General features: G+C 47.0%; 1 protein-coding gene across 1 annotated transcript in view; it reads left to right on the top strand.

The window, feature by feature from the left end:
• Window positions 1-9,748, top strand: part of LOC124624343 (acetyl-coenzyme A synthetase 1-like) — a 33,441-nt gene extending 23,693 nt beyond the window's left edge. Inside the window, exon 5 of the mRNA XM_047149104.1 lies at window positions 9,434-9,748. Coding sequence (XP_047005060.1) covers window positions 9,434-9,748 — 315 coding nt within the window. The remainder of the gene's footprint in view (window positions 1-9,433) is intronic.
• Window positions 9,749-12,188: the final 2,440 nt, after the last annotated feature.

Genomic DNA, 12,188 nt, shown 5'->3' on the forward strand with positions numbered 1-12,188 from the left:
GAGAGACCATTTCCCCTGTGTCGTTCGTCTCCTGCACCACACCCCGTCCCCATGTCCCTCGAGCTGGAACATTCCGAAAGCTGACTGGGGACTTTATTCCTCCCTGGCGACCTTTCCGGACCAAGATTTTCTCAGCTGTGACAGTCAGGTCGAATACCCCACTGTTGTTATCATCAATGCGGCCGAACGTTCCATTCCTCGTACTACCTCTCCTTCAAGTCGCGTTTCAGTCCCCTGGTGGAATGAGGCTTGCAGAGACGCTATCCGTGCACGACGACGTGCTTTACGCACCTTTCGCCGCCTGGCGAATTGTATTCATTACAAACGACTCCGAGCGCAATGTCGTCGAGTCATCAAAGACAGCAAAAAAGCTTGTTGGGCCTCTTTCACAAGTTTCTTTAACAGTTTTACTCCCTCTTCTGTCGTCTGGGGTGGCCTGAGCCGGCTGTCGGGCATTAAGGCCCACTCCTTGATACCTGGCCTGACTTCTGGTAATGAGGTACTTGTGGACCCTGTGGATGTCTCCAACGTCTTCGGCCGCTTTTTCGCGGAGGTTTCATGCTCCGCCCATTACCACCATGTCTTCCTTCCCAGAAAAGAGGCAGAAGAGGCTCGGCGACCTTCCTTCCACTCGCTGAATCTGGAAGATTATAATGCCTCCTTTACCATGCGGGAAGTCGAACGTGCACTTGCACTGTCCCGGTCCTCTGCCCCGGGGCCAGATCCCATTCACGTTCAGATGCTGACACACCTTTCTCCGGCAGGCAAATGCTTTCTTCTTCGTACCTATAATCGCGTCTGGACCGAAGGTCAGGTCCCCATGCATTGGCGTGAGGCGTCGTTGTTCCCATACCAAAACCCGGGAAGGATAGACACCTTCCTTCTAATTACCGCCCCATTTCTCTTACAAGCTGTGTCTGTAAGGTGATGGAGCGCATGGTTAACGCTAGGTTGGTTTGGATTCTTGAATCTCGATGGCTACTTACCAATGTTCAATGCGGCTTTCGTCGACGCCGCTCCGCTGTTGACCACCTTGTGACCTTGTCGACATTCATCATGAACAACTTTTTTCGAAAGCGCAAAACGGTAGCTGTGTTCTTCGATTTGGAGAAGGCTTACGATACCTACTGGAGAGGAGGTATCCTCCGCACTATACACAGGTGGGGTCTACGTGGTCGCCTGCCCCTTTTTATTGATTGTTTTTTTAACAGATCGAAAGTTTGGGGTATGTGTGGGTTCCGTATTGCCCGGCGTCTTCCTCCAGGAGAACGGAGTGCCTCAGGGCCCCGTTTTGAGCGTAGCTCTTTTTGCTATAGCGATCAATCCAATTATTGATTGCATTCCACCTAACGTCTCCGGCTCTCTTTTCGTCGATGACTTCGCGATCTACTGCAGTGCCCAGAGAACATGCCTCCTGGAGCGCTGCCTTCAGCGTTGTCTTGACAGCCTATACTCATGGAGTGTGGCTAATGGCTTCTGGTTCTCTGAAGAGAAGAGTGTCAACTTTTGGCGATATAAAGCATTGCTTCCACCATCCTTACATCTCGGTCCCGTTGTTCTCCCATTCGTGGAGACAACGAAGTTTTTAGGGCTCACACTGGACAGGAAACTTTGTTGGTCTCCGCATGTCTCTTATTTGGCTGCCCGTTGTACACGTTCCCTTAATGTACTCCGTATTCTTAGTGGTTCATCTTGGGGAGAGGATCGACTGTCCTGCTTCATTTATATCGGTCCATTGTCCGCTCAAAGCTGGATTATGGGAGCCTCGTCTACTCGTCTGCTCAGCCATCTCTCTTACGCTGTCTCAACTCCATCCATCATCGGGGGTTACGTCTTGCGACCGGAGCATTCTATACCAGTCCCGTCGAGAGTCCTTATGCTGAAGCTGCTGAATTACCATTGACCTACCGGCGCGACATACTGCTTTGTCGGTATGCTTGCCGGCTGTTGCCAATGCTCGACCACCCCTCTTATCAGTCCTTCTTCGACGATTCTCTCGACCGGCAGTGTGGGTTGTATGTGTCTGCCCTGCTGCCGCCTGGAGTCCGCTTTCGTCGCCTGCTTCGACAATTGGATTTTGCCCTCCCTACCACCTTCAGAGAGGGTGAGAGCCCGACAACACCTTGGCTCCAGGCTCCGGTTCACATTCATCTTGACCTCAGCTCGCTCCCGAAAGAGGATACTCTGGATGCAGTGTATTTCTCACGGTTTGTCGAACTTCGTGCACGACTCGCCGGTAACACCTTTATTTACACTGATGGCTCCAAAACTGACGATGGTGTCGGCTGTGCCTATGTCGTCAGGGATGTCACCTTTAAATACCAGCTCCTTGACCAGTGTTCCAGCTTTACGGCCGAGCTTTTTGCTTTCTCTCAGGCCGTTCAGTATGTCCGCCGCCACCGCCATTCTCCGTATGTACTCTGCTCTGATTCACTCAGTGCTCTTCAGAGCCTTGGAGCTCCATATCCGGTCCATCCCTTGGTGCAACGGATCCAGCAATCCCTCCATTATTTTGCTGTTGATGGCTCTACTGTTAGCTTTATGTGAGTTCCAGGCCATGTAGGAGTGCCCGGAAATGAGGCTGCTAATGCTGTGGCCAATGCTGCAGTCCTCCTGCCTCGGCCAGCCTCCCTTTGTGTCCCATCGTCTGACATTAATGGGGTTGTTTGTAAGAGGTTTGTGTCATTATGGTGGGATACTTGGTCGTCACTTCAAGAAAATAAGCTCTGAGCCATAAAACCGTTCCCAACAACTTGGACAACCTCCTCCCGACCCTCTCGGTGAGAGGAGGTCATTTTGGCCATGTTTTATTGTCGTGTATCCGTTTTAATCAATCTCGTGTTGTCCTGTCTCTGCCATTTATCCTATAGAAAATTTTAGCTGATGCCACTCGAGCAGCTGCTCGTGTTCTTCGTTTTATTACTTTGACGGACTTGTCCAAAGACATCTAACTCTTTTAATTATTTTATCTGCGTCTTTGTAAGAACTTTCTGGTGTTCCCCCCTTGAGTTTTACCAGATTATATGTGCATTTACATTTGTGACTGGGCGCTAATGACCATAGTAGTTGAGCGCCCTAAAACCCCACAAAAAACACCTCTTGACAACTTAATTCTACTCGAGACGGCGATGAGTCCTTCTTACGCCGAAACCATTTAGTTTGTGTGTTTTTTGACATAGAAAAGACAAATGACGCTTCTTGGAGGTACAACATCCTTCGAAAATTTTATGAATGGGAACTATGTGGGTGCCTGCCGCTTCTGATCCAATCGTTTCTCGAGGACAGGCGTTTTCGTTATCGCATTGGCGGTGCCATGTCTGGTTGCTTTGTTCAGGAGAATTGTGTACCCCAAGGCAGTGTCCTCAGTGTCACATTGTTTGCCATCACTATCAATGGCATTTCCTCTGCAGTCAGGAGCCCTGTCAAATACTCATTGTTTGTGGTTGACTTTGCAATCTTCTGCTCTTCCTCTGATCTTAAGACGACGACGAGGCAGCTACAGCCGACCATTAGGAGGCTGCAAAACCTGGGCCCAGACAACTGGTTCTCGGTTCTTACCTGAGAAGACTGTGTGTCAGTTTTACTCATGCTCGTCGGAGTTTTATCAAACCAGAGCTTACAATGGGGAACCGAATTTTACGTTTTCAAAGCACTGTGCGCTTTTTGGGTTTGTTATTTGACTCGAAATTAACATGGCTCCCACATCTGAAAGACCTACGAACAAAAGGATTCCGGTTGTTGAACATTTTGAAATGCCTTGGCGGAAAAACATCGGGAGCTGACAGGTCGCGGCTTCTGCAGTTTTATAGGGCATTTGTTCGACCACGCTTGGACTATGGCAGCTGGTCTACGCATCGGCTCGTCCTTCCTACCTCCGGATGTTAGATGCTGTCCACCATGAGGGCATTTGGATATCGACTGGAGCAGTTTGGACCAGCCCAGTTCAGAGTCTGTGTGCAGAGGCTGGTGAGCCACCACTCCGGATTCGGCGACGTTTCCTTTTGGCTCATCAGACGCTGAAAATCTCAGCGTCACCTCAGTCATTGGCATTTAGTTCAGTGAACCAATCCACCTTCGAACGACTGTTCAGGAATCGGCCTCAAGCGACCTAGCCATTTGGTATATGTGCTACGGTCTGTCTCAAGGATCTGAATCTCTCAGGCATGAAAACAGACACCCAAGGATGGAACGCACTGCCGCCTTGGTGTCTTCAGAGGCCCAAAGTGATTTTAAGCTTGACACAGTACACGAAAAGGTGTACTCCAGATATGATTTTTACAACTATTTTAAGTATGTACCATAGTTTTATCGTTATTTATACAGATGGATCCCAGCAGGAGAATGCTCTCAGTTGTTCTGTGGTTTTCCCTGATAGGGTTTTTAAAGTGCGTCTTCCAGAACAATTTACAAATTATGATGCGGAATTATATGACATTCTGATGGCACTGGAGATGGTTCACAGACATCTCCATACCAGTTTTCTTGTCTGTTCCGACTCTCTTAGTGCACTGCAAGCACTTCACCAAATGTATCCGGTAGACCCACTAATTCAGCTCATCCATGACTCCTTACAGCAGCTCCAACGCCGTGGCAAGGAAGTGATCTTTTGCTGGGTATCTGGCTACATTGGGATACAGGGTAACAACATGGCTGACAAAGCCAAGGAAGCATGTTGGGATGAAGCTGTCCATCAATATTCCATCCAGCAGCACGCCATTATCTCATTTTCTGATAGATGTATCATGCGTCAGTGGGAGAACGAATGGTTCCAGGTGTCAGACAACAAACTGCGGTCGCTCAAATCGACCACAAAAGCTTGGCGGACTTCGTGTCAGCCTCGCCGTTGGAAGGAGGTTTTGCTTACCAGACTGCGCATCGGGCATAGCCCTTTCACACATGGCTTCCTCCTCTTGGGGGGGGGGGGGGGGGGGGGGAAGATCCACCATTCTGTGAAGTTTGAGGCGTGCCGCTTTCAGTTCAGCATATTTTGGCTACGTGTGTCCTGTATACTGATATTAGGGCAGCCCTCGGTCTCGCTGGGTGGTTCATACGGCTCTGAGCAGTATGGGACATCCGAGGTCATCAGTCCCCTAGAACTTAGAACTAGTTAAACTTAACTTACCTAAGGACATCACACACATCCATGCCCGAGGCAGGATTCGAACCTGCGACCGTAGGAGTCGCGTGGTTCCGGACTGAAGCACCTAGAACCGCTCGGCCACCGCAGCCGGCGGTCTCGCTGGAGATCTGCCCACCATCCTCGCAGATACCGGTACCAATGTTAACAGAATGGTGAAATTTTGTGAACTGTCAGGCCTCATCACTAAACTGGTGGGGAAGGGTGGCAGACTTTTGTACATTATAAACTGCTCTGCATCTGGGAACAGCCTTCGACCCCACCCATGAGATTTCATGTTGACTTTTCGTCAGGGTGCTGATGACCAAGATGTCGAGCGCCCCCTGAACCCAAATCATCATCATCATCCTTGCATTTTGTGGGACATCTTAGTTCCAAACATGGCTCTCAACACCTCGCAGGAATGCTGCTGCATGTTTGCCACTTTCATTGACCTGTTTCTCATTTCTTCCATTTTCCTTATTCACACTCCCGAATACTTATCTTCCACCTTCATCAATTTTTTACCTTCAGTCATCTCTGCTAGCTGGTCTATCTTTCGTTCTAGCTGTAACCAGGATCTTACATTTGTTTATATTAAATATCAACCCATACTGTCGCACAGCTTCTTTCAAAGCATCAAGCTGTTCCTGGATCTCCTCCTTCCTGTTTCCCCAGATCGTCAAGTCTACTGCGGACACCATTGCTTTCATCTCGTCTTCTCCAGTTTTTTCTGCCACTTTAGTCATTATCTCATCAAAGATCACAATGAAGAAGAGAGGTAACAATGCACTGCCATGTCTCACTACTTGTTTGCTGGATCCAATCCATTCTTTCATTTTCCACTTTCAAATAATGGACTTGTACTTTGTATGTCCTACACACTTCTTATTTTCTCTTTTTTCACTCTCTTGTTTTATAGTGGTGGTTAACAGTTGACGTCCCAGGTCTGAAGCCTTGCTGATCCTCTCCCAATTATTTTACGCTTGCTTGGATTCTGCGCTCCAGGATTTTTTCATATACCTCGGCCCAGTGTAGTATAAGGGTGAATTTCCTGTAGTTTTCATAATCTTTCCTACTCCATTTCTTTATTATAGGGACAATTACTGCCCCCTTCCAATCTCCTTGAGTCGTCTTCTTCCACGTCACCATCATCGCACGATCGCACGATACAGTCACAGTTTCGCAACCTCCCCTGCTGCCTTCACCATTTCAATACGTAATTCGTCCATACCTGATGCCTTTTCTCCTTTCGTGTTGTCCAGTTTCATTACCATATTTCTTTCCATGTTAGCATATGCTTTTCTGCCCTCCCCCCCCCCCCCCCCACCCGCCCAGCGCCCGCGAGCCAGAGTTGACTTTACCTCCTTTAGCCTTTTATCTCTTAAGTCCATTCGGATTTCACAAATGCTCAAAGTACTGCTTCCAGGCTATTTTCAGTTTCTCTATGTTATTAACATCATCCCCATTTCTGTCATTGTTGCATCCTCTCTCAAATCTCTCCTCTTACTTATTACTACATATAGTATTTTTCTTCTGCCTCTGCTATCTTCTTCCATTTATCTTCACCTCAGTACCGTTAGCCACCATTTTTCAGAGGTCCTAAAGGACCTTCATAGCTACTATATCGCTCCTCCGGCACTCGAAATCTCTACTGTATTTCCCTCCTTTAGGTCATACCCTACTTTGTCTGCCTCCCACGATTTCGACGAGAGGCTCGTCTTCTGGGAGGACGTTGTGACTTATTGTTGTACATTTATTTATAAAAGACTTCGAGGGACGTGCCTTGGAGCCGATGGCTTTGTAACCTGCATGCTTTTTTCAGATGTATAGACGATATTTTTGTTGTTTGGCCTCATGGCAGTAAAAATATGAATGACTTTTTAGAATATCCAACTCTGTCCATCCCAGTATTCGTTTCACGATGGAGGTAAAAAGGATGACTGTCTTCCCTTCCCTGATGTGTTGGTGATGAGGGAGGTTGATGGTACATCGGGACATGCCGTATGTAGTAAGCCTACTCACAGTGAGTGATGACTACAGGCTTATAGTTGATTCCGCTGAAGGGATACTACGTAGCTTGGTTCAAAGGGCCCACGTAGGGCCCACGTCATTCCAGTCCCTGAGTTAATCCTCCTTGAGGTCATCTTCCGTCAGAATGGATGTAGTGAAAGGCAGATCAGGCATGCGTTGCCCTATCGACCAACCGTGCACTGGGTGAGTGACGATAACATAGAGTTGGCAGAAAAGTCTAAGACCTTTCTGCCATACGCTGGGAGTATCTCTAACAAGACTGGTCTTATTTTGCCGTAATATTATATGAAATACGTTTTCAAACTGCCATTTAAGATTAAGGTCCTCTTAGGTTCCGTTAAGAATTATCAGGATTTGCGTAAGCCAGGTGTCTGTCGTATTTCTTGCTATTGTGAGATGTCATATATTGGTCAGACTATCAGGTCCGTGGAGGACGGGTGTAGTGAAATGGTTCAAATGACTCTGAGCACTATGGGACTTAACTTCTGAGGTCATCAGTCCCCTAAAAAGAACTACTTAAACCTAACTAACCTAAGGACATCACACACGTCCATGCCCGAGGCAGGATTCGAACCTGCGACTGTAGCGGTAGGGCGGTTCCAGACTGTAGCGCCTAGAACCGCTCAGCCACCCTGGCGGCGGGGTGTAATGAGCAAAAGCGTCACACACGCTTAAACAGCGAAGCACATCGACTATTGCAGTAGGTCAGTGTAGGGAATTTAACAAAGTGGAAATTCTTGCAGGCACTTCTAACTATTGGGATAGTACTACTAAGGATTTGGTGAGATTAAATTAGCATGTAACCTCGTAAATAGAGATGGAGGTTTTTGCCTAAATTAATCGAGGAATCCTCCTCTCTCTCTACTCAATTAAAAAAATAAAAGAAAAGGAAATAGAGGGACAGAGTCAATGCTAACTCACCAACTGTTTATTAATTTTCACTACCGATAACTCCCGGCGTCGGTCATCTTTGGTTGTGTGGTGGCGCTAGTGTTTACACTATGTGTGTGTGTTTGTTTTATCTTTCCAGAATTGCTCTGTAAATTGAGGTTTTGAATTCACTTGCACAGCGCCTACTTGCTACAGATTTACCACGGAAATGAGAGGGTGGTCACGTTTCAAAATATCTGTGGCTGTCGATGACTGCATGCGGATGACCCCTGTAAATTATTTTTATACGCCGGAAGAAACTCAGGTCTCATATATGGATTAATTGCCATATAGAGCACTGTTTTCTAGCTGTTTCTCATAACCAATCTGTACAGCCAAACGAGAGTATCAAAAAGAGATGAGAGGACATTCATGAAAGTTATGATGGTTCAAATGGCTCTGAGCACTATGGGACTTAAATTCTGAGGTCATCAGTCCCCTAGAACCTATAGCTACTTAAACCTAACTAACCTAAGGAAATCACACACATCCATGCCCGAGGCAGGATTCGAACCTGCGACCGTAGCGGTCGCACGGTTCCAGACTGCAGCGCCTAGAACGGCTCGGCCACCCGGGCCGGCAAAGTTATGATAATGAGGTGCATAGGTGCATGCAGATGAGGTGAAAAGAAATTTAGGTCATTCGCATACATTTGAGCTTGATAGTACATCCATCTGAACGTGCTGAAGCTAAGTATTAACAACTCTCCTTGCACTTCCTAATTGTATATTGTTGCCTTATGATGTAGCCTATCAACCGACTCCTTCCATAAGTAGAACTGAGCCATAAATTTCATTTCTCACCGAATCAGTTCCCTTAGAGATATTATTTCCACTATAAATTTTTTGGGGTTGTATGTACAAGACTATTCTCAATTACTTTTAATACTTTTTAAATGTGTATCGTCACGTTTCATAGTGAGCAGCACGAAGTCTTTTGTTAGCTTTGCTGATTCCGGGTCCTGGGTTCGATTCCCGGCCAGGTTGGGGATTTTGCTCACTCGAGACTCTGCGCGTGTGCATGTTTGTGTTTGTGTGTCTCTGTTGTGATGATCATACTTTCATGATCATCGACGCGCAAGTCGTCGAAGCGACGTCAAATAAAGACTTGCACCAGTCAGTTGAAATCCCCAGAAGAGGACTCTTGGCGAAAAATGCCGTATTATCATTTCGTTAAGTTAATAGCTTTTCAAGTTACATGTTCCCATGCTGTTAGATGCCAAATGTCTTGCGATTAAGCTTAATCTTGTGTAAAGTTTCTGACGTCCTATTCAGGAGTGGCTTACACTGGCCACAAGTGTAGCGTGAGGGGTCACAGGAAGGTCAGAGGTGCTGTCAGTCTGTTCTTCGGCAGCCCACCGTGATGTTCATGCCGCCGAACCAGTGGCTGTCGCTGCTGCGCCATGCTCCGGAGGGCCGGCTGCGGTCTGCGCTGCAGCGGCTGCGCGTGGGCGTGACAGCAGGGGCGGCGCTCAAGGCAGAGGCGCACGCCTGGATCGAGGCGCGCACGGGCCGGCCGCTGATACAGTGGTACGGCCAGACCGAGGCCTTCCACCTGTGCATGGCGCTCAACCGTCGCCCCCCAGTGCCACCTGGCTCCGTGGGCCGGGTCAATGACGGGGTGCAAGCCAAGGTACTGCATACTGCTACACACTGGCCGGGCGTGTGAGTCCTTAGTGTCGTTTAGCAGTACTTAGTTACTTACATATTCCATAGACCATTAACATAGTTGCCTTCGAATGGACGTGTACTTCACCTGCAGTACATCTACGTCTAGATGCATACTCCGCAATCCACCATACGGTGCGTGGCGGAGGGTACCTCCACAACTAGCATCTTCTCTCCCTGTTCCACTCCTAAACAGAACGAGGGAAAAACGACTGCCTACATGCCTCTGTACGAGCCCTAATTTCTCTTATCTTATCTTTGTGGTCTTTCCGCGAAATATAAGTTGGCGGCAGTAAAATTGTACTGCAGTCAGCCTCAAATGCTGGTTCTCTAAATTTCCTCAGTAGCGATTCACTAAAAGAACGCCTCCTTTCCTCCAGAGACTCCCGCCCGAGTTTCTGAAGCATTTCCGTAACACTAACGTGATGATCAAACCTACCAGTAACAAATCTAGCAGCCCGCCTCTGAATTGCTTCTATGTCCTCCCTCAATCCGACCTGATAGGAATCCCAAACGCTCGAGCAGTACTCAAGAATAGGTCGTATTAGTGTTTTATAAGCGGTCTCCTTTAGAGATGAACCACATCTTCCCAAAATTCTACCAATGAACCGAAGACGACTATCCGCCTTTCCCGCAACTGCCATTGCATGCTCGTCCCATTTCATATCGCTCTGCAATGTTACACCCAAATATTTAATAGACGTGACTGTGTCAAGCGCTACACTACAGTAGTATGTGCGTATCTGCACATACATCGCGTTTCAGGCACAAACGTAACAATGAAGTAAATATATTTTTATTCTGCATCACACATACTTCCAGTGACAAAATAAATAAATGTGTGATGAAGAGAAACTCTTGTCCAGAAGAAATGATTCCACATCAGATTAAAATTTCGCTTTACTGTTAGATATTTTATGTTATTGGAGAAATGATAAGAAATTTATGTTCCAAACATTGTAAATTCAACTGTTTTCAGCCATTGATAACTTCAATACAGAGAAATAAAGGCTATATTTTTCTTTACTACTGTAACTGTGAATATAATGTATCTATACATACTACAATGAATCATTTATGACGAGTTTTAGGTGTGTAAATGCAGATGAGTGAGGTCAGTGTTTTGAACTACATCATATCAGTATTTGTCTCATTTCGAGAGTAATAATTACACCTATTAGGAGTAGTGTGTTTTCAGGTTGGTTACTACCTCAAAGTACGAATACCAAGAGTATCCCATTAATACGTATCTGCCCCTCGGCAGAAGTTGGGGCTTTGAAGTGTCGACACATGGACACAAAACTTCTAATCTTTACTGCAACGTATACACACTGAAGCATCAAAGAAGCTGGTATAACTTGTGTATTCAAATACAGAGATATATAAGCAGGCAGAATACGGCGCTGCGGTTGTCAACTTCTGTGTAAGACAAAGGGTGTCTGGCGCAGTTGTGAGATCGGTTACTGGTGCTACAATGGCAGGTTATCAAGATTTAAGTGGGGTTGAATGTGGTGTTACAGTCGGCGCAAGAGCGATGGGGCACAGCATCTCAGAAGCAACGAAGAAGAGGGGATTTTCCCGTACGATCATTTCACGAGTGTACCGTGAATATCAGGAGTCTGATGAAAAATCAAATGTCTGACATCGCTGCGGCCGGAAAAAAATCCTGCAAGAACGGGACCAATGACGACTGAAGACAGTCGGTCAACGTGACAGAAGTGCAACTCTTCGACGAATTTCTGCAGATTTCAATGTTGGGCGATCAGCAACTGTCAGCTTGCGAATCTTTCAACGAAAAATCGTAAGTACGGATTTCGGAGTCGAGGGCCCACGCTTGTACCGTTAATGACTGCACGACACTAGGCTTTACGCCTCGCTGGGGCCTGTCAACACCGACATTCGACTGTTGATGACTGAAAATATGTTAGCTATTCGGAGGAGTCTCGTTTCCAATTGTATCGAGCGGATGCACGGGTATGGAGACAACCTCATGAATCCATGGACCCTGCATGTTAGAAGGGGACCGTTCAAACTGGTGGAGGCTCTGTAATAGTGTGGGGTGTGTGCAGTTGGAGCGATATGGGTTCCCTGATACGTCTAACTACGACTCTGAGAGGTGACACGTACATAAGCATCCTGTCTGATCACCTGCATCCATTTATGTACATTGTGCATTCCGACGGACTTGGGGAATTCTAGCAGGACAATTCGAAACCGCAAACGTCCTTATTTCCTATTGAGTGTCTTTAGGAAACGTCTTCTGAGTTTAACAACTTCCGCTGGCCACCAGACTCCCCAGACATGAACATCATTGAGCACATCTGGGCTGCCTTGCGACATGCCGTTCAGAAAAGATCTCCACCTCCTCGTACTCTTACGGATTTGTGGATATCCCTGCAGGACTCATGGTTTCAATTCCCTCCAGCACTACCTCAGACATT

This window comes from Schistocerca americana, chromosome 1, assembly GCF_021461395.2.
Source record: "Schistocerca americana isolate TAMUIC-IGC-003095 chromosome 1, iqSchAmer2.1, whole genome shotgun sequence".
Lineage (NCBI taxonomy): Eukaryota > Metazoa > Arthropoda > Insecta > Orthoptera > Acrididae > Schistocerca > Schistocerca americana.